Genomic DNA, 23486 nt, shown 5'->3' with positions numbered 1-23486 from the left:
TTCATTTGTCACTAAAACGAATCAAAAGGATGCCAATTTGCTCGTCATCTATCCATTATGTGCACCTGAGTATCCTTTACAGGGTTGCAGGAAGCTGGAGCCAATCCCAGCTGACATTGGGGCGAAAGACACTGCACCACTGTGTTGCTCATCATATCCTATGCAAAGAATGTAAAAAAAGTGTGATCATTCACACGACATGTTTACTTCATTTCAAAATCAACAATTGCTACTTTCATAGCTACAAAAACAAACAGGTATCTTTAAAATTAGACCATATATTAAACAAAAGGGGGGGGGGGGGTTTAACAAAGTGTACAGTAAGTAGTTTGAGCTGCTGTGGAATCTACTGTCCATGTGAAAATAATTCCAAAAGGTACCACTATGTGGCAGCATAACACAACAGAATGTGCTTTTTTGCTTGGCATGTTGCATATTGAAAAGCAGGACCTGCTTATAAACTGGAAACCTAATTTTTTGTATTTTATTAGTTTATTTGTCAGGGACCATGCACAGTTCAGGCCCTGTACCAGAGTTAGCTATACAGCTAATTTACATCTGTGGTCCCTGCGCAAGGGAGATAAAAGAACAATATAGACAACATAGACAATACAGACAATACTATCAAAACAGATAAAAACTTAACAACAAACAACACGTGACAAGCATTACATCACATATAAACCAGAATACAAAATATACAAAGATCAATGATCACATAGTTGATTACAGTAAATGAAAAAGCTGATTGACCAAATTTTGTCTTAATCAATTCAAAAAACAATTTGAAAAACTTACCTAACAACCTAAATAAAGCATGGTTTATTTACTTTTATTATCTGTGATTTAAAGAGATTTGAAACTGTTTAATGATGACATGACAAACCACTAAACAATATTTTTTAATTAATTTCAAGAACATACAATTGCAACAAAATAGATAAGATATAGATAAAAGATATCTCGGTTCCTCTTTATAAAATACAAATAGTACAACAAAGTGCAAATCTGTCACATATGTCAAGAAGTTGAAATATTGCCACCATCATAATATAATTTTTTCATTTCATATCATGATTTTACAAATGATACCGGTTTTATCGTGAACGATATGATATGGCACATCCCTGTAGTGAGTTCATTTGCCATAACCAAGTGAATGGTAACCAGCCACACAATACACTTCAGGATTAGTGGTTGTTTTCAGATTAGAATAAGAAATACTATGTGTTTTAATTGGTATATAAATATTGCACTCATTTTTAGAATGTTGTCTGAACTGTAGCCCATTATATCACTGCCTCTCCAGTCTATTTGCGATGTTTGGAAAGTAAGGCTCCATTGTATGCTGGTAACCACACAGGGAAGTGCAAACTGACCAAATGCAAATATGTAATGTATAAGGAGGAAGTTGTACTGATAAGAATGGATGTATTCTGTCTGCCTGTTTTGCCTATTGTCCTCTGTCCAGGTTTGAGGAGCAGGATGGTATGCTGGGAAAACCTGTCCATCATCAAAGGGTCACATGTGTGATCACAGTAACAGATATGTTTCCTGTAAGGATTAAAATCATCATTTCAAGGTATGTATGCACTGAGAGGGTTGCTGGATCTGGATGACACTGAACATACAGTTTTGTCAGTGTCTGATTGTATCTGGATTTGATGATCACCTTCATCCTAGCCTGGATCAATGGAAGTACATTTTCAGGATGAAGCCTGAGGGCCGAATGTTGGGCATTGTCCCTCACCTTATGCTCTCTGGATATTGCCTTTCTCAAAATCCCTTTATGCAGGAAACAACAACAACCTCCGAGCTAGCAAGCTACCAAACGGAAGCATACGACGGGGACGCTGGCATGACGGTGCCCCATATGGCATGTTTTGAAGAAAATTTAGACAGCACAATAAGGTAGGCCTGATCGGTTCTTTTGGTAAATTATTGTAAACATTTACAAAGAATATGTTTACGGCATTAGCTATCTAACTGGGACGTTTTGGGACCAATTGGCAGGGATTTGCTATGGACGAAGTACACATGGCGATGTTTAACCATGTATCCAGCTCATTTCAATAGCTCACTTTACTGTTAACTTAATATTTTATCTGATGTTTTCCTTAGCAGGGTGCAAATGTTTCACCAAAACAAGTTCCTTTCCAAGACTATTTTGCAGAGCCACCATTGCTGCGTCTGGAATTTAGCGCCGCCCAAGACGATTGGGATTGGTTTAAAGAAATACAAAACAACTCGTACCAGCTCAGGCATACATTCCTTGTCAGCAAACCTTAATGATATAGAACTCATTTGATCCGTACACAGCAAATAATCACTTTCAATGATATTGGTAACCTACATTTTTGCACATGTATGCTTCACGTCGGGCTGTAATATAATATATAATATGTAATATAATCGCAAGTGTGATGGCATGTTGCTCAGAGTGTACAGAGGGTCGGCCCCTCAACCACAAGATTGGTGGTTCGAACCTGGCCTCCTCCACCCTCATGTCAAAGTGTCCTTGAGCAAGACACTGAACCCCAAGTTGCTCCCTGGGTGCATGTATTATGCATGTGTCCACTGCTCCTATTGTTTAGGATGGGGAAATTGAATTTCACTACATTGTCAGTTGTATGTGATGTTTAAAATTAAAGTTGGTTTACAAACTCACTATTGTAGTCAATTGCTTAAAGGGTAATTTCTGTATTTCCCCATGCATTGGTGTCTAAGTGACTTATGTGAACAGACATCTTTAAAATTGGTCCAGTATTGGTCCAACCAGGCAGGCTGCAATGTAACCCTATAGGGCAAATGCACACCATCAAGTTCTGTCCACTAAAAGGGCTGTTTTTGCCACTGACAGGCTCAGATTGTTATTATAAGTGTCTGTGTGACAACATTATGGAAAGGATCCCTACAGAGATAGACCTTTTTGTTAAGGAGTAAGATCACTTTTGTATAACAAGAAACAGACGGAAATGGCCATCGCCAAACTCACCAGACTCCGTTTAAATAAACAATACTTTTAGCATATATAAAGCCAGCATATTTCCATATGTAAGTGGGTGAATTAAGAATTTATTTCAACCAAACCAGAGTGGTCATTATTGTAGCAGTGGAAAGACAAACCAAGATGTCTTTTGATAATTTTATTTTGTTTCTGTCGACTTTGAATGTAGTGTGTTTTATGGTGATAGAATTATTTAAACAGAGTCTGGTGGGTTTGACGTTAAACAATTCTAGGGGCTGTTTCATGTTAAATAAAATAATCTTATTCTTTAACTAAAAGGTCTATCTCTATAGGGATCCTTTCCATAATGTTGCCAGTCACTTAGAATAATAATCTGTCTGCCTGTCAGTAGCCAAAACAGCACTTTTACTGGAGGTAAATTGAAGGTGCGCAATTGCTCAGTGATGTTACATTGCACCTTGTTTTGTCTAGCACTGGACCAATTTCAAAAAAGTTGTTCCCCTCAGTCACTTATACACAAAAATAGGGTCCAGGTTAAAACAAATTTAGTTAGCCTTTACACCTAGACACAGATGTGACAGATCTAATTTGATCTGGCAGTTTGTTCCAGAGAAGAGGGACAACAAAAGTTCTATTAACTGAGCTTCCTGGCACTCACTGTATTTTAGAGACAGTGACTCAAAGTGTGAATACGTACTAGGGCTGGGAATCACCAGAGGCCTCACGATACGATATCATCACGATGCTTATGTCACGATACGATATTATTGCGATTTTAAACATACTGCAATATTCTGCGATATATTGCAATTCATTAACTTTTTTCCAACTTCAAATTTTTCCCAATTTCAAATTATGTCTCCAAAAGGAAACTTTGTCAACATCTGTTTTATCTAAAAAGATACATTTCTCTGTTTGTTCATCTCACTTCAATATTCAATATGTATTGCCGCAAAATGGGATTGTCAAGCAGACAAACTGACCAACACATGTATCATAAAAGATCAATACTTGGCATCTGTGTATCGATACAGTATTGCCACAGAAAATATTGCGATACTATGCTGTATAGATTTTTTCCGCCACCCCTAATACGTACCCCCTCTGAATTTCCTGTCTCTAATTAAAACCACATTTCCCATAAAGCCTGTTACTTCACGATCCCTCCCCCTTTTCATCTTATCATGACAGTAATGATTTTGCCGTCAGCCAACGCCTACCGGGAATTCTGCAATGCAGTCTTAAGGTCATTAGAGACGGCCAGCCTTTTTACTGATTACATGTTGATGATTTATACATGGTATGATAATGCTGTCATGCTACATGCAGCACATTTAAGTTAATCAAAACAGCTTATGTTACATACAATCTAGACACAACAGTATGGTACAGTATAATGAGTTGCAGCCAGCTGGGCCTGCAGCAATGCCCCAACATTATCTTGTATTTTTGTAACATGATATCCTGTGTTAGCAGGGTGGGCAGATGCATCGTGGACTTCCCCTGGACCACGCTGTACACTGTGGGGCTGTGGCTGTGCATAGCCTGCTGGTGACTGTCTGGCTGTATTAGCATCAAATGGACTTCCTGGCTCGAAGTCTCTGGAGAGCAGCCAAACAGACACAGCTCTCTTAAAGACACATTACGCTGGTGAATGATGGGGGAAAAATCAATGTAGGGATGCATTTCTTCCGCTATAACTTTTAAAAGCAGGGCAAATATACAGTTTTTTCCAAAAATGTGTTTATGGCTAATGTGGCTTTACTTATAGAACTATATAGTAAGCTATCTGCCTGTCATTGCGCCACCCCTGTAATGCAGTTAATTTGACACTGATTTGTCATATTCATCTACATTTCCTGTTGTCAATGGGAGGCTCTCATTCCTTATCCAAATATTCCACCCTACAGAGGCAGTGAGGTTGAGGGTAAAAAGGTTGACGGTTTTGTGTAACAGATAGAAAGGTTGCCTTGACTAATCTTATTATTTTAGGATGATCATTTCACCCCCAAAGCCCACATAATATGAATGCAGATACTCTGCCTTTGGATCATCTTTAGGGAATGTGGAGATGCAGTATCTAACAATTAAAATGGGTTCTATCTGATTTCTTGCCCATCTTAAAATTGGCTTCATATTGACAGTCCAAACATGTTTATACATCTCTATTGCAGACACATTTTTATGTACTAACACAGAAAGTGAGATTCCAGAATTAACTCAATTTTGACCAAATCTGTTAATCTTTTGCTTTATTGGTTATATTGTAGTGATTACGCCTATGTTTAAATGCTCTTTTTGTTAAATCTGCTCAATCAATGGCCTAAATTCAAATTAGGCTTCAATGATACATCTCTGTAAAGACTCCTTTTATTCTGCTTCTTTCTCAGCTGAGCCTTTGTATTTCACAGCATCTTCTACAAAGCCAGCTCAGGGTGTAACAACCTGCAGGCAAACAATCCCAGTTTGTCTGTTGTGTGTTTGGCCTGAAAGTGATGTGGTTTGCAGCAGAATGTAAGACAGCTGAATGCTGCGGCACTGGGAAGTCAGTAACCCGATATGAGAGTGAATCAGTGGTTCTCTGAGCAGACATGCTACATGAGCCCAGCTGTTCCTGTCTAACACCTGTCCACTCCAATAACCCCATTCCCCACAGTATCTACATAACAGCACCAGTCGCACACTGGAAGACCATTCCCCGAGCTGGTGCATTATTGACCTCAAAATGCGTTTACGTGTTTGTGTGTGATTTTCTATGAGTGCATAGTTATTCTACACCCTAGTATTATGCAGTTCATGTTCTTACGGGCTTATATATTTTCAGCTCCAAAAGGGGGCATGACAAACATTCGGAAACCACTGATTTACAATTTACATATCAAGGTGGCATTTATTAAATAGTAGGCTTACATATATTGTTTATTCTGTACTGATAGCAATCATTCACCTTTATCTATATGTACTTGCTGGACTATCCCAGCAGCATCTGTTTCCTTTTTATTTTTTTTTATTGATTTAGCTGCTGGAGGCTGAGTGCTGAATGCTGCAGTGTTCTGAGACATGCTGAGTCATGGGAAGCAGCACTGATTCAACAGGGTTTCACAGAGACCGTATGTATGTAAGCACACTGTGGGAAGTGCTTCATCATGAGGTAATGTACTCATAAAAAGCATCAAACAGCAAAATCTCCTTTCGATGCACTGAAAGGTTCATGCATTAATCTCCAGCTGACCTGCTCAAGCTGTCACCACAAACCACTCAATGCACTCCATCGCCCCAAACAAAGAGATCAATGAATAATGTATCAGTAATAGCACAAAGGCAGCAGACTGAAGAGGAACACAACTGACTGAGATCAAAGAAGGTATCCACTAAGTCTGTAACACTTACTGTCAGCGTTATTACTGAAATATGCTTACATGTTACACACTATAGTCAAGATACCTTGACCCTATTCTATATTCACGACGTTCCTCTTCTGGGATTGCTCCGTTGCCGACGGAAATTCCGCCGGATTTCACTTATTTAGGCCGGATATCCATTGCCTTGGGCTTCCTTTGTGTTGCCATTTTAAACCCCGGTCGATTTATGAGGACTATGGCTAACCTTTTTCTCAGATCTCTGCAAGGTAAATCGAGACAGCTAGCTAGACTAGTCCAATCTTGAGTTTTTCTGTTGCAAGACTAAAACAACTTTTGAACGTACACACGTTCCACCAAAACAAGTTCTTTCCCGAGGCTATTTTGCAGAGGCGCCGTCGCTTCGTACGGCGCTTAGCGCCGCCCAAGACGATTGTGATTGGTTTAAAGAAATGCCAATAAACCAGAGCACGTTTTTCTCCCATCCAGGAATGCTGTGTGGACAAGCCCTCCTCCGCAGCGCTGTGGAGGAAGGTCTGGTAATGCAGGACTACCTTGACCAAATTCTGTAAAATCACACAAAATCACAACATTTTCCTATTTATTTATACATTATGATCTGGTGCCAGGCAGTAAATACAAAGCACATCTTATGCTGATTGAACCACAATTACACAAAGTGACACACAAAGTGATGACAGTTTTTACCAAACTTTTACCAAATGCCATGGCAAACCATTCAGTGGTTGTTGAGATATACCTCTTTCACTCACCAAATGCATTAAGATTTATTCTTTTTGGACCATGAATATCTACTAAAAGGCCATGACAATCTATCCAGTAGTTGCTGAGATAGTTCAGTCTGGACCAAAGTGGTGGATCAACCAACAGACTGACACTGTCATTCTTAGGCCTAGTCCACACGTACATGCAGTATTAACATAATTTCATACACATGCAAACGCCAGTATAGGTCACTGAAAGCAGAGCTTTTTGGAATAATTCGGCAAGGGGGAAGATTTTTTGAAATATTAGCCTGACATGCCTTCTGTGTCCTGAGTGGTACAGCACTAGATGCTTAGATTCACATAAAAACTGAATGATGGTGAAACTGAATCTTTACAATGTCGTGATATAATGTTTCCTCTATAGGCCTACAAAAGACATTGAGGCTGTCTTAACTGATAACAACACATGTAATACACTATATGTGTATATGACTTGACTGGCCTACAAAGAGCCCTGACCTTAACAGTTACAGCAAGAACCTGAAACCAACAAGGCTCAATGCAGACAACGGGATACAGTACAAGCTAGCTGGTCATATTTCCTTGTATCGTGATTCATCCTCTCTGTGACATGGCACTGTCATGGAGCAAACAGAGGAGGCCATTGTGTGTCAGATTACAATGCACACACAGAAGAGACTACAAGCGTGACCTACATACTGGTCTGTATGATATGGTAAGCACAGCAGTGGTGTTCCTGTAAAAAACATCTAGGGCCCAAGCAGTGTGAATATAAATTTGTAATAATACTACCGTATTTAGATTTAATGAGACTCACTCAATAAAATACTACACACCCACCTAAAGTCTAGTCTGCACAATCTAATCTACATAAAAATGCATGGTATGCATAGATACTGTGCTAATGGCTGGAAAGGTTCATGGAAAGCTTAAAGCCCTGTACTAAGGCACAGAAGTCCACAACGCCCAGTGAGAAAGCCTAATCGTCATGGCGACAACCACCTAGGATGTATCCCCCCCATCAGTTGTTAGAGACATGGCCGTGGCCCATGCAGAAGAGCTTGTGTCACAGCCACATTCTCGCCTGGAATTCAGATTAACTATTAATAAGTCCATCAGCCCTCATCCCGCAACCCTGCTTTACAGCAGACAATGCATATAGCCTACAAACACACACAGGCTTTTCTTTTCTCCAGGCATCCTGTGTCTGAGCCATGTCCTGTGTTTAAACCTTACATTGAAGCTGAATTCTAATATTTTTAGTCTTACATTATCTTAAGAATCAGCCATAAATCTGCAAGATTCTCTGTCTGAGATGTGAGTCCGACAGGTTAAAAGTCTATACAGGCTGAAAGAAAGCACTTTACATAATATGGGCTATTAGAGGTTTGGTGTAGCCTAATGCACATCCTGTGTGAAATAATTGTGACGTTTTTTTCTTGATTCTGAATCAGTTCTTCAAATCTCTGTGCATTGGCACATCACCATCACACATGATAATTAGGATTGTGTTTCTGTGCAGTGCCCTGATTGATAAAGTCTACTATCAGGGCACTGCACAGCTCTTTTTGGTTGCCTGCCTTGATAATAATTATAGTCCTAGCCCTTCTGTTCACACAAAAATATCACTGCCTAGTTGATGCAGCTTTTATTTAGAGTAGGCCTAAAGGGAACTAATATGTAGACTTAAGCTGCTGTTGTGCTTAGCTGGAATGTAAAACTGTAGACTCGTTGACCTAGAGGCGCATGACTGAAAATCATGGTTGTTGCCACGACAGTCATGTCCAGTTCTGTTGCGATCGTTTCCGCTAGCGAACCTCTGCTAAACTGGACCATTGTATGCTGTTACGTTAGTCCGCCACGTGGACTGTGGCTAACTAGCAGTCAACTAAGAAGTCTTACAACTGATCAAATTAAAATGATTTACTTTGATTGTCGAAATGAAATGTTTCACTGTCTTTTACAGACGCTAACTTGCGGCTGTTAAATGCAGAATTAAATCTGTTGTCGGTGTCGCTTTTCTTTTCCGCCATCATGAGGAAGTAGGCCAACGTCTTCAGATTAGACGTTAGTCACACGTCTGAGATGAATGTGATTGACAGGAGGATTAGACCAATGGCGGATAAGCATTGAAACATTTGATTGGTTTAAGAGTGTGTCTGTAGATGACGCTTTCGAAAATCAGCCAATACACATTCGATCTTAAACGTAAAGGGCGGGTCTTGTTGTAGTATAAAATAGAGGGTTGAGCCGTTGTTCACACACATAAAGAAAGGCGGTATCAGTCGTAGAAAGGTCCACCCCACCTCCAGAAAGCAAAATGAGGGAAATTGTGCATCTCCAAGCTGGCCAGTGCGGAAACCAGATTGGTGCCAAGGTTAGTAAAACTGTATTTGCCGTTTGAGTTCTAAATTGAATGATTGTATTCAAAAACGCCGTGTTCTCTTCTTTAGAAGCCGGTGCTTTGTGCCTATAACGGTAACGTCAATGTTACATTACTCTTCCCACGAACCACGCCCTGGGAATATTAATGTGCCCTCTTTATGAAAATTGCATTTTTAACGTTTTGATTTGAACGATTTCCCTTTTGGGATGTCTTTAGGGCCGTAATATGTCGACGTAAAACGATTTAATTTTTTTTTTTTTTTTTTTTTTGCATCTTTTTAAATGTATCGAAATTTAATGTAAAGCCCAATGTAGCAGAACATCAAACCGCTACATAGCAATCGAAACACTATAACAACGCTTACGTTGACGAACTAACCTTGGGCTATTGTCGCCTTTGTTCTATTGGCTAACATTACTGCAATGCGAAAAAAACGGATTGATGTCCATTAAAACAAGCTACTCTTGCAATGTAAAATGAACAGTATAATTGTATGTAAATAAACCTCATTTTCCAAGGTAATGTTAGATATAGTGATTTTTGGAACGTTCACTGCGGCCTAGCGTTACTTGGCAATGCCTTTTGAACAGCGCCCGGCTTTTGCTTGAAGTAGGCGGTCGTGGCGGTTAGTGACGTAGCAGGATTTTTCAAATTCATAATCCATGAGTTGCAGCCAATAGGGGATCAGGCCGCGCGCGCCAGTGTTGCCGGCGGGAAATGAAGTAGTCACTCCAGCCTTCTACATTAAAAGGGACCGTTAAATAAACCAGTTATAAATAAACTTTTTTTTTTTTTGTCATTTTCAGTTTTGGGAGGTGATAAGTGACGAGCATGGAATTGACCCAACTGGTACATACCACGGTGACAGTGACCTGCAGCTGGACAGGATCAATGTTTACTACAATGAAGCCTCAGGTAAGTATTTATTTGTACAGGATAAAGTACAGACTTTTCTTTGCCATTTATTTCCCTAACCCCTGACCTGCTTTTGTAGGTGGGAAATATGTCCCCCGTGCTGTGCTGGTTGATCTGGAGCCAGGTACCATGGACTCTGTGAGGTCCGGACCTTTCGGCCAGGTCTTCAGACCAGACAACTTTGTGTTTGGTAAATTACTTTTTTGTGTGCATTTGTCCAGCAAATTTCAGCTACTCCATTATGCTTTTTTTTGTTTTTGTTTAATTTTTTTATATATAAATGCGTGAACCTTAATCTTGTGTTACAGGCCAGAGTGGTGCTGGCAACAACTGGGCTAAGGGTCACTACACAGAGGGTGCAGAGCTGGTTGACTCTGTCCTTGATGTGGTGAGGAAGGAGGCAGAGAGCTGCGACTGCCTTCAGGGCTTCCAGCTCACACACTCCCTGGGTGGTGGTACAGGCTCTGGTATGGGCACCCTGCTCATCAGCAAGATCCGTGAAGAGTACCCCGACCGCATCATGAACACCTTCAGCGTGGTGCCTTCCCCAAAAGTATCGGACACAGTTGTTGAGCCCTACAACGCCACACTATCGGTCCACCAGCTTGTAGAAAACACGGACGAGACCTACTGCATCGACAATGAGGCTTTGTATGACATCTGTTTCCGCACCCTTAAACTCACAACCCCCTCATACGGTGACCTCAACCACTTGGTTTCTGCCACCATGAGCGGTGTCACCACCTGCCTCAGGTTCCCCGGACAGCTCAACGCCGACCTGCGTAAGCTTGCGGTAAACATGGTGCCATTCCCCCGTCTGCACTTCTTCATGCCAGGCTTTGCTCCCCTCACAAGCCGAGGCAGCCAGCAGTACAGGTCACTCACTGTGCCGGAGCTCACCCAGCAGATGTTCGACGCCAAGAACATGATGGCCGCCTGCGACCCGCGTCACGGCCGTTACCTTACGGTGGCTGCCATCTTCCGCGGCCGCATGTCCATGAAGGAGGTGGATGAGCAGATGCTGAACGTGCAGAACAAGAACAGCAGCTACTTTGTTGAATGGATCCCCAACAACGTCAAGACCGCCGTCTGCGACATTCCTCCCCGTGGCCTCAAGATGGCTGCCACTTTCATCGGCAACAGCACAGCCATCCAGGAGCTGTTCAAGCGCATCTCTGAGCAGTTCACTGCTATGTTCAGGCGCAAAGCTTTCCTCCACTGGTACACCGGCGAGGGTATGGATGAGATGGAGTTCACAGAGGCAGAGAGCAACATGAACGACCTGGTGTCTGAGTACCAGCAGTACCAGGATGCCACTGCTGAGGAGGAGGGCGAGTTTGAGGAGGAGGGTGAGGAGGAGCTGGCCTAAATGGGTCACTTCTATAAAGCTCTGCAGAAGTTGTAGTGAAATAACGTTCCATGTCTATCCAGTTTTCAGTGTTCTGTCTGCTGTTCATGTTAATAAAATCTTATGCATTTTTGAACTCTGCTTTCCTGGTTTTAATGACTTGGATATATAGAGATGGATTGGTTATATAGCAGATGCTCTACACTGTACATAAAGTGTAGATGCATAACTGGTATTTTGCCAGTACTATAAATCCAGTTAGACTCATAAGGTGTCTTGTGTGATCCCTCAAATAACTAATTTTAACCCTTGTGTTGTCTTCCTGTCAACCTTGGGGCTGGCAATTTTCAGCGCTTATTTGTACGTCCCATATTTTCTGATTATAAAACAAAAATTGAAAATGGGTCAATTTGACCTGAACTCAACCCAAGAGTTAATGGTTGTGTTACGTGCTCAGAGAAAAAGTAGTTAAATGATCATACAACTGCAGTTAGTGTCTCAATTGGCTTTAATAGTAAAATCAGAAATTCAGTACGTTCCAGATTGCTCTAAAATTCTGACTGCATGTGCACAGCTGACATTAAGCAAAGAGCAGATTAATTATAATACCAGCTCCTATAATTTCATATGCTGTTGAACAAACAGGGTTAGCTTACAACTTTTGACAGCATTTGACTATCAGAATGGCTTAATGCTCCTTAGATCACAAGTTTGTACACATACTATCAATAGGCATGCCAGCAGTGATTAAAATTATACTAATGTGTACGTTACAAAAAAAAAAAAAAAAAAAAACCCCCCCCCCCCCTTCCCATATTAACCCCCCTAGAGAATTTTTTGGTTGTGGACACTAGGTGGCAGTGTTGGCTAAGCTATTCTTTTCCACAAGAAGTAGGTGAGGATGCCTATGGCCAATGCCAGCAGTGTCCAACAGCACCCTTTCTTCACCTGGCCCTCCAAGCCCTGCTTCTCTCCAAAGCGTGATACAAAACCACTCTGTCAGAAACAAATAAGTTAATGAAAGTTTCAAATGAAATGATACAAGTCAGGACAATAAACTGTGATAATTGGATGTCCTGTTCAAATAATACAGCATCACTTGTGGAGCATCTTCCTTCCTCGGGAGAGCATTCACGTATCGTTTAGGAGAGAAAAGAAGTAAGTAAAGAAGCAGTTAGTCAAAAGAATGTGGGTTTGTTTGGTTTAAATTGTTATTTTTAAGTTTTAATTCAGCATGTGGAAACCAGTTAAATATAATGTCTTTGTTGTTTTTCAGAAATGAAAGGCGTTTTTGTAGTATATCTTGTGGAAGTATAGGTCAATTTTGACACAACTTGAGTTGCACAGAGGCCCAAAATTGACTGTTGCAGTTAGATTGTGGTCATTTGAACAATTAACATTTTTTTTCAAAATATGCATCATTAAAGCACAATGTAAAGTGAAATAAAAGGAGCCACAATGTAGCATTTCTTACTATATGTTGAAGGGACCCTATCTTAAAGTCTGTCTATCTCTAGTTTTTATAAACTTTATTGTTATGCTCAAATGGTGCATATTCCTAAATAAATTTATATTTTAATCAAATTACCACTACCTCACTGACACAGTAAAAAGGGGTAAGATAGTATCATCAAACTCTGGGCAAATAAAGAAGCTGCAATGTGTCTGCAGTTTGCATTTTACCTATAGGGCGTCATTTCCAATGTCCCCCCCACTTTTCAAAATCCCATTTGTGTCCCCCCCCCATACTTTCAAATATGTTTATTAATTTATTATACGTCGCTATTTTAAACAATAAAGAAAGTAAGACATCTTTTTCTTATACATGGTTTAGTACTATTCTTTCTAGAAGAATTTATCATTATGATCAACTGAATTATTTCCTGGATTTTGTATCACCATAGTCCCTATAAATGTATGTAGAAATGCAGGAAATTGGATTCAAATCGGAAAAAAATGTTTTGGCAGAGGACCCCCTGTTTTGTGTCAAACTTAGAAGACATAGTGACAACTGAAGACAAACAAGTTCAATCTAAAGTAGATTACGCCCTAGGCCGTTTAAAAATTGCATCGCGATTCATTTTTTATTTTAACCGCTTCACGATGCATCGTTACATCCCTAATGCTAAAGTCAAATTACTAAACACGAGAAGCACTGCACTGCACTATGTTGTTTGAGAGTCTGGTGCAGTTTAGTCTATTCCAATTTCATTTTATTTATATACTTTTTTTGAATCTATTGTTAGAGCACACTACACACAGGCCTGAAATACACAAACATGCTCAGGTCCTATACTGTTCATGCACAAATGGAGAGATGTGAGTGAGGGGGCTGCAACTGCTGTACAGGCCTTACTTAAAGGTGCTCTAAGTGATGTGACGCGTTTTTTAGGGTACAACCTTTTTTGTCACATACAGCAAACATCTCCTCGCTATCTGCTAGCTGCCTGTCCCCTGAACACTCTGTAAAAAAAACGCAGTCTCTGTAGACAGCCCAGGCTCCACAAACGGCAACAAAAACAAACTGTGCCAACCTGCACAACGAACTATAACAAACAGTGTTCCAGCCAATAACCGACAAGAAGGAGCTGGTTAAGTCATGAATACACATTCTGGAAGTAGCCTACGTGCTAACACTGCTGCAGTGATGGCTCAACCAGCTCCTTCTTGTCAGTTATTGGCTGGAACACTGTTTGTTATGAAATTTTAGTTGAAGGGTATCAGTTGAAAGCTGGATATCGCTAAAACTGATAATGACATACGTTTAAATACAGTAGTATAAATATTTTATGTACTTATAAAACAAGAGTATTGTAACTGTTTGTAGTACATAGTAATAACACTTGCCTGATGGATACTCCTCTTGGCTGCTATCGCACTGTCGCGCGAGATCCCGCAACATCGCGCACAGAGCACAAAATCTATTGCTTTTAAACCGCAGCCAGGATATATACGTAACTGTGTGGCATCTTGTCCTATCGCCTCACGCAGCAGTAGCTGCTTCTGCTGTTCACTCGCTTCTTGATTCTTCTTTACCAGTAGTCTCTTCCAGCAATAGATGTTGTGCTCTGTATGGGATCTCGCGCGGTAGCAGCCGAGAGGAGTATCCATCAGGCAAGTGTTATTTAAATATACTTATGGTGTAGTTACAAACTTTCCAATGCCTTGTTTTATAAGTACAGAAACTATTTGTACTACTGTAGAAGTTTGGTATCATTCCGGGCATTATTACTGGGGTAATTTACGAGATACAACGTGGATCCATTAGCGCCTGCACTAACCAGCTGATAACGCTAACTCGACCAACGTTATAACAAGGGAAAAAAGCTTATGGGGGGTTCTTTGGCTCGAGGTCAAGGTGCAAAGCAACCTAGGGTGAAATTACTCCAAACCATCACTTTAAGCAAGACCGCTGCAGTCAGCAGTGGGCACCTCCAATTTACATCCGCTAAAAGTGATTGTTTTTACCACTGACATGCTCAGATTATTACTCTGTCTGACAGCATTATGGAAAGGATCCCTACAGAGGTCGGCCTAAGAGTAAGATCCTTTTTGTTTAACATGAAACATTCCCGAAATTGCTATCGCAAAACCCACCAGACTGGATTTAAAGAAACGGTAATGTTATTAATGTAGAACACACTTCATTCAAAGCCGATAGAAACAAAATAAAATACATGCAAAAAATATTTCTTAGTCTGGTAGAGGTTTGGCGATGGTATGTGATAGCGATTTCGGAGCTGTTTCACGTTAAACCAAAAGGATCTTACTCTTTAGAAAAAATGGTCTATCTCTGTAGGGATTCTTTCCATAATGTTGTCAGACACTTAATAAGAGGGGTGTCAAACTCAACTTCACCGAGGGCCACGCTGGAAAATGAGAATCACATCAAGGGCCAGACATGTATAGTTTATTAACATGCTTTTATAAAAAAAAAAGTAAAACATTTTTGATTGTATTATTGCATATCTTACATAGATTTCTCATTTACAGTTTGGTCCACATAACGCCCCCAAAAAGTCAACAAAAAAGTTCCTCAGCCATCAGAGAATTTAGCAAATCATTTAAAATAATGATTACATTTTGTGTTTTTGTAAAAGTGGACATAGTATGCTTTTTCGTATTTTCTGTCACATCAACAATGTTATAATGTCGGATTTTCATGTTAAACGTGGCCAAAACGTTTAATTCAAATAATGAGGTAAACGTATTTTAGAGAAACACCCGTGAGCTAAAACGTTCAGATTTCCAACTGTTCTGAACGCTCCGTTTTCAACAGTTACGCAACTCTAAGCCGGCCTGCTATGATTGGCCATCTGCTCCAAGTAGGCAGGACTGGAGTGTTGTTTTTACTACGCTACTGCGGCTAACGGCAGTAAAATGTCATCTTGCGAGGCATGTTCTCACCATAGACTGTTAGTCTATGGTTCCCACACGGAGCCCTTACATTTGTATCTACCCTCTTTGAGGGCTCCATGAGTGACAAGGAAGTGTCAGGAATTACATCCCTTTTAACCCCTGAGATGGCCATTATGGTTGACAAAGGATTCCTAGTGGATGACCTGGTACCTGGGACTTTTTTTTTTGGTCACTCAGAGGGCCCAGATGCCAGAGGAGGATGTCCTATAGAACCAATCCATAGCTCGGCTGAGGGTGCATGTAGAAAGGATGATTCGAAGAGTCAAAGAGAACAAACTGTTTGACACCACCATCTCCCTCTCCCTAACCGGGAGCATTAATCAAATATTTACAGTAGCCTGTCTTCTCTCAAATTTCCAAAATGGACCCCGAGTGAAGACATGGGCAAATTAAGTTTGAAACGTTTTTTACAAATAAATTTGACAGTCATGTGGTTATCTGTTTTCAATATAGAATTTAATAATAACTTGTTTTACTTCATTAAAACAACAAGAAAGTAACAATTAATTAATTGCTGGTATTGATTGTATGGGACAGACACTTTACATGCATTTTGCCATGTAAACATAGAAATAAAAACGGTCAATTTTTTTTCTGATGACTTTGCATACATCATTGTCCCTGTAAATCCACTGAATCAGCAGGTCGTCTTCAGCCGAAATGACAAAATCACACCATGTCAAACCGGTAATTAGCATCTCACCCTCAACCTGCCAGTAATATGCATGTGATTTTCTTAGTTCCAAATACATAAATAAATATAAGCCCAAACTGAACTGACTCTGAAGGATCAAAAACAAGTCCGTCTGGAGACTCCCCCAACCAGGGAGCATCAGGGTGGATTACAAATCCACAGGGGTAGTGATTGACGCGTTTTATTTGGCAGTATTCCCAAACGGTATCAGCCTCAAGCTCTAGCCCTCGCTGCATTGCTGCTGTCTGACGAGTTCCTTGCGGAATTCTGTGAGCAAGTCCATCTTTTTCACTAACATGACACGCTAAATTGAGAGGCAGTCAGTCTGGGCCTTCTCAGTTGGTGCCACTCCGTGCAGCTACTCTGCTCTCTTGTAGCGGACTTGTACTTGTGTGCCATGTCCCAGCTGACCTGTAGGCACTGCAAGTGGCGCTGTTCTCCTTCAGTGGTGACAAAACTGCAGGCTGTTGATTCTAGGTGGTATCCCTGAAGGGGTATAGATGGACGTGGTGGGGCAACATGAAAGGAGCGGTCTCTCCTTGTTGCTGCTGGCTGCTGATAAGACAGTGGGCTTCTTCTTTGGACCATCCCGACGCTTGAGTTGGTGAGCAGGACGTCAACGCTGATGGCCATACCGCAGACTATTGGTGCATCAGCCAGGGGTAACTCTTTGTAGGCCTCGGTCACCTGGAGATGGACTAGTATTTTAACAATTTACTGAAATACCAAGTAACTACAATTTCACATCACACATATAGTAATAACAAAAGACCAAATTGGCTATTTGATATGGTATGGGACCCGGGTTCGTTTTCGACTTGCGGTCGTTTCCCGGTCCCATCCCGTCTCTCTCACTCCCATTTGCTTCCGGTCAGTCTCTACTGTCCTGTTCATTAAAGGCATAAAAAAAGTATACTTTAAAAACCATTATCCTTACATGTTACTCTATCCCCACTTACCTGAAGCACAGAGAGAGATCAGTTAAATCCCCGCTGAGGCCTTTGTACAGTGTGCTCCTGTGTGTGAAAACTTAAGTTAATTGAAAGGTCAGGAGGCAAACAGATTTCAAATATTCACTCACACATTCCAATACAATATGTGACTTACTTGACTCCCTCTGTTGTTGCTTGAGTCTTGGGTTTAGCGGAGAGTACAACCATCCTGTCCACTGGGCATATTGGGTTTCAACATATCCCCAATCAGTTTGTAAAGACAGATTTATTATTATTAACAATAATAATAATAATAATAACCAAAGTTCTAGGCTTGTGCCATTGTTGTTCTCCTTCAGTGCAGCTTAAGACAGGGGGAACTGCAGACAAATTCAGCTGACTGTAATGCGCCGACTGAAACAACAACGCAACACAGTGTTTGCAAAGTGCTGCTCCCGCAATACATGAGCATCTATGACGTAGTAACTCCACAGGGTTTGAATCTTTCAGGACCACCTGCAAAATAAAGTTGTCTAAGTTAATACTCAGGCCTATCTAGGCTTGATCCTCCACTGGGTACTTTATGAAAGAGAAAGCATAGCAAGGAAGTAAGAGAGCACTAACACAGTGGGGATCCAGCTAAATAAACTTACCTGCCTGGCCACTGTTTCTACTAAATTTGAGTTGAGCTAAACTTGTATGAGAGAAAACTACAGTGCTGTAGGCCTAGACCTAATACTTTATTTTCATGTACAGTAGTATCTGAATATAAAACATACGTTTGTGCTTGTGTTTTATGTTCATCATCATGGACCTTAGCTGAACCCCCAAGAACGTTAACACTGGGTTACAACAGCATAGTAGCGTAGCATAAGGTAAAGAGACAGTAAACGTGAACAAAGTCCAGAAGGCCAGCGGGGACTGGCAAAGTAAAGTCAACAGCTATTTTCAGCCATTCAGTAGTTTATGTACAGTGTTGAGCTGAACTTTATCTGTGCTAAATCCCCGGGCACACTGGATTGGGAAAGTCACGTAACAACTAGAGATGGTCCGATACCATTTTTTGCTTCCCGATACCGATTCCGATACCTGAACTTGCGTATCGGCTGATACCGAGTACCAATCCGATACAAGCGTGTGATATATTTTATTATGTTTTAACAACTGTATACTACTATCCCCGTATGGAGGTGATATGATTTCTATCTTTGTTGTCTGGCTCAGGTTAAACTCCTTGTGAAACATGAACAAACAAACAATGAATGCCACAGAACTTTCTTTTATTATCCAGTCTGACAGTCAGTTATAACGGAAAAAGAACATAAATAAACTACTTTAACGTAGATTTTCTTTAGGGCTTTATTACGTGGTATCGGATTGGTGCATAAACTCCAGTACTTCCCGCTACCGATACCAGCGTTTTAGGCAGTATCGGAGCCGATACCGATACAACAGATATCTTGTCTAACGTTACCAGTATCCCTATAGCTTCACCATACACTCAAACAGTGTGCTTTCTCCGATTTCTTCATGGACCTGTGACACTGTGCCCTGATGATAACATCTCCTGACACCTGATATTTATTAGATACTGAGAAAAGCAGAATCAATCAAATTATTTTGACATAGTACAACCCCAAATCGGAAAAAGTTGGGACAGTATGGAAAACACAAATAAAAAAAGAAAGTAGTGATTTCTAAATGTACTTTGACTTGTATTTCATTGCCGACAATACAACAGCACATAATTGAATGTGTTCCTCATGATTTTTATTGTTTTCCTAAAATTCCTATTTTGGTTCCTGCAACACATTTCAAAAAAAGTTGGAACAGTAAAGCATTTACCACTTTGTAATGTTGCCATTCCTTTTCACAACACTTAAAAGACGTTTAGGGACTGAAGACACCAAGTGATGAAGTGTTTCAGGTGTAATTTTGCCATTCTTGCTGCAAACAAGTCTTAAGGTGGGCAACAGTACGGTGCGGTCGTTCGTCGTTTTCCGGCTTCAAAACGCCACACATTCTGTATTGGAGACAGGTCGGGACTGCAGGCAGGCCAGTCAATTACCCGTATCCTCTTCCTCCGCAGCCAGGACTTTGTAATGTGTGCAGAATGTGGTTTTGCATTATCTTGTTGAAATATGCATGGACGTCCCTGGAAAAGATGTCTTTTTGAAGGCAGCATATTGTGCTCCAAAATCTCTATGTACTTTTCAGCATTAATGGTGCCATCACAGAAGTGCAAGTTACCTTTGCCAAGGGCACTGACACAACCCCATACCATGACAGACCCTGGCTTTTGGACTTGTTGCTGGTAACAGTCTGGATGATCCTTTTCTTCTTTGGTCCGGAGCACACGGCGTCCATTTCTCCCAAAAAATACCTGAAATACTGATATTTTTCATGTTTCCACTGTGTGATGGTCCATCCCAGATGCCTCCGAGCCCAGAGAAGTCGACAGCGTTTCTGGACACTGTTAACATAGGGCTTCCTTTTGGCACAGTACAGTTTTAACTGGCATTTGTGGATGTACGTCTACGTATTGACGTATACAAAGGTTTGCCAAAGTAGTCCTGAGCCCATGTGGTGATATCGCTTATAGATGAATGACGATTCTTGATGCAGTGCCGCCTGAGGGATCGGAGATCACGGTTGTTCAGCTTAGGCTTGCGCCCTTGTCCTTTACGCACTGAAATTCCTCCACATTCCTTGAATCTTTTAATTATGTTATGCACTGTTGAAGGTGAAATAAGCAAATGTCTTCCTATCTTTCTTTGAGGAACATTGTTTTTAAACATTTCAATAATTTTCTCATGTATTAGTTGGCAAACTGGCGATCATCGGCCCATCTTTGCTCCTAAAGGACTAGACCTTTCTTGGATGCTGCTTTTGTACCAAATCATAATTACAATCACCTGTTGACATTACCTGTTTCAAATCACATCATTATTTAACCAATTTACCTGATTACTAGCCCTAAATTGCTCCTGTCCCAACCTTTTTTGGAATGTGTTGCAGGTCTGAATGACAGGAAAGGATGTATGTATGTACAAATGAAATTAAGTTGACCAGACAAAACATGAAATATTTTGTGTTCACATTGTCTGCAATGAAATACAAGTCAAAGTACATTTAGAAATCACTACTTTCTTTTTTTTACTTGTGTTTTCCATACTGTCCCAACTTTTTCTGATTTGGGGTTGTACAACAGTTGTAGCAAGTAAGTAAAATAAGCTAGCAGCTAGCTCTAGCGAAGATGCTACCATCAAAAACAACGTAGCTACTTACCCTCATAGTTGTGGATATAGGATGAAATGTAAAATTTGAATCCTTTATTCCTCTTGGAGTTTGGAGCCATTGCACAGGAGTTGACAATCCTGTGTACGTCACTGATATTCAGACGTGGGAGGTCTCGGAGGCATCGGCTAAAAATAATAGAGGCCATTGTTGCTGAGTGATGTTTCGCCGAAAGTGGAGGTAGTGATTTCCTGTCAAATTCGAAGTGTGTGTAGCAGCCATTGGCAGTATGAGAAATAAAGTGTTTTTTTTAACATTAAAGCCTGCAAACATGTTCTAGTACAAACACAAAATACAAGAAAAACCCTGAAAATGCTATATAATAGTTGCCCTTTAAGGAGGCTACCACACAGCTGACTCACAACAACCTGTTTCACAGGCTGAAAATGAAAACTCTCTGGTTCTTTAGGAATTTTTCTGTCTCAAAGTCGGTAAATGTGCCAAATTCTGCTTTAAGTGTTCGGATAATTTCAGTTTGAAGAGAGTATCCTGTCTTTTTGGTTTGGCACACAACTAAGGGGGTCAAAACCTAAATTGATATGTGGCCATAGACTGTATAATAATATTAATGGACAGACAGTCACCCATTGGTTTGTGGAGATCTGCTATGAGTCGTCGAGTTAGCCGTTACGGGCACAGCCATCCTGGTTGCGGATGTGACAATTTTAGATGAGAGGGAGGAGTGAGGGAAGAGCCCTTACACTCTACGTTACCTTACACACTTTCACTGGCAATCACATCATAGCTATGCCCAAAAACACCCCCTGCTTTATCGCCGATTAAAAAATCAACGAGACCATAATTTAAAAAATTAACATTCTTTATTGCAGAAGACTTAAAACTAGCGATTGAGACCATAAACTGTCAAAAATGTTTACTGAGGTAATAAATCAAGTGAGAAGCGGGTCACTTGCTCATAGACTTCTACAGAAACCGACCTCCTTTTGCAACCGCACGTGTCACCCCCTGCTGGAATTCAGATAGAATGCAGGTTTAAGGCACTTCCGCATTTGCAGCACTTCGCCGAATCGATTGCTTTGACCATTAATATTATACAGTCTATGTATGTGGCACAGAAGAAAAGGAGTACGGTTCAACCCGCGGGCCGTGAGTTTGACACAAGTGCTTTATAACAATCTGAGCAGGGTAGTGGCAAAAACAGCACTTTTAGTGGACGGAAGTTGACGTTTAGGCTACATTGCAGCCTGGTTCACAGCTGCTGCTAACAGCGTTCTTACTCAATACTGGACCACTGTCAAATATTTTGTTTGCATTGGTCACTTAGACACCGATACATGGGAAAATAGGTCCAGGTTGAAAAATACTGAAATTGCCCTTTAATCTTACCCATCCTCCCTTGTCTCGTATCTCAGGGCAGATGACCCTCTCCACATAGGACCCCACACACTCCTTCAGCTGTGGCAGGACCCCCGGCATGCCCCTCTCATGGCAATGTAGAGCCATCTGGCCAGCCAGCACATACACCGATAGCACGGCGCTCCAGGCCAGGTCCCTGCGCCGCCCCCCAGGGACTGGTGGGAAGAAGTGCTCATCCAGGATGCTCATGAGCGTGGGGCAGGCCGTGTTCTCTGTCACGTCCTGGAAGACCCGAGGCCAGCGCCGGAAGAAGATGGGGAAGCGGGTGAGGAGCTCGTCTCCGGCGTAGCGCAGGGCCGTGGTGCAGGCTGTAGGAGCTGGACCCATGGCGCCATCTGCCCCGCCTGTGGTTACATAGTCTATGTAGTCATGGGCCATCAGAAAAGCCTCTCTCACCAGCGGGTCAGGACTATTCAGGCCCAGTCTGGCCCCTGGCACCTCCGACTGACACATGGTCTTCTCCAATTGCCACTTCACTAATCACCAAGATGGATGGTCAGTAGGACACAGATAACAGCTCCAGTACCAGGCAGCAAAGCCATTCTCTAAGTCACATCAGTCTGTCATGGCGATGTAGGGATGCTGTAAATGTGAAATTTTAAGAAATCACACTATAGAGAAGAGGGGAATAAACATCCATACTGCAGTCATTTTAAAATGAGGAAATTAAGTATTCATAACTCACCTCCTCTTCGCCATACGCCATACACAGATAAAAAAGAAACAGCCAGCAGGTGAACGAGTGTTGGGGTCTCAGTGAAGTGTGTCTGTATGTGTTGCAGTCAGACTGGGTCACCCAGTCCCCTCGCCAGCTAAATATAGAGTCCTTGCTGGAAACTGACACTGATCTCCAACCTCGTATGTGCACAATCATGGCCGTCCTGACACACAGCCCCATTCCAACGCAAGAGGCAAGGCAAGGCAGGGCAGCTTTATTTGTATAGCACATTTCAGCAACAAGGCATCTCAAAGTGCTTTACATAAAACACTGAAAAGCAGTTAAAAACAATTAAAAACATTTGTTAAAGAGAATATAAAAGCA

The 23486-nt window shown here is 41.2% G+C and overlaps 2 protein-coding genes across 3 annotated transcripts; one reads left to right on the top strand and one right to left on the bottom strand.

Moving 5' to 3' along the window:
* Positions 1 to 30: 30 nt before the first annotated feature.
* On the bottom strand, positions 31 to 23216 carry bcl2l16 (BCL2 like 16). 2 transcript variants are annotated; one of them, XM_039803769.1, is made up of 3 exons: positions 23130 to 23216; positions 22415 to 23026; positions 31 to 158 (listed from the first exon to the last, which is right to left on the bottom strand). In XM_039803769.1, exons 2-3 carry the CDS (start codon positions 22895 to 22897, stop codon positions 45 to 47), a joined length of 597 nt encoding a protein of 198 aa, XP_039659703.1. In that variant the 5' UTR covers positions 22898 to 23026; positions 23130 to 23216; the 3' UTR covers positions 31 to 44. The 2 variants fall into 2 exon arrangements, with proteins under 2 accessions (XP_039659703.1, XP_039659702.1); XM_039803768.1 differs by lacking the exon at positions 31 to 158 and adding an exon at positions 12559 to 12721.
* tubb2b (tubulin, beta 2b) lies at positions 9325 to 11861 on the top strand. Its single transcript, XM_039803767.1, has 4 exons — positions 9325 to 9453; positions 10269 to 10377; positions 10457 to 10567; positions 10686 to 11861. The coding sequence occupies exons 1-4, from the start codon at positions 9397 to 9399 to the stop codon at positions 11744 to 11746; spliced, it is 1338 nt and encodes a 445-aa protein (XP_039659701.1). The 5' UTR covers positions 9325 to 9396; the 3' UTR covers positions 11747 to 11861.
* Positions 23217 to 23486: the final 270 nt, after the last annotated feature.

Source organism: Perca fluviatilis, chromosome 6 (assembly GCF_010015445.1).
Source record: "Perca fluviatilis chromosome 6, GENO_Pfluv_1.0, whole genome shotgun sequence".
NCBI lineage: Eukaryota > Metazoa > Chordata > Actinopteri > Perciformes > Percidae > Perca > Perca fluviatilis.
The sequence above is the reverse complement of the archived record's forward strand: the minus strand, read 5'-3'. Positions and strand labels throughout refer to the sequence as shown.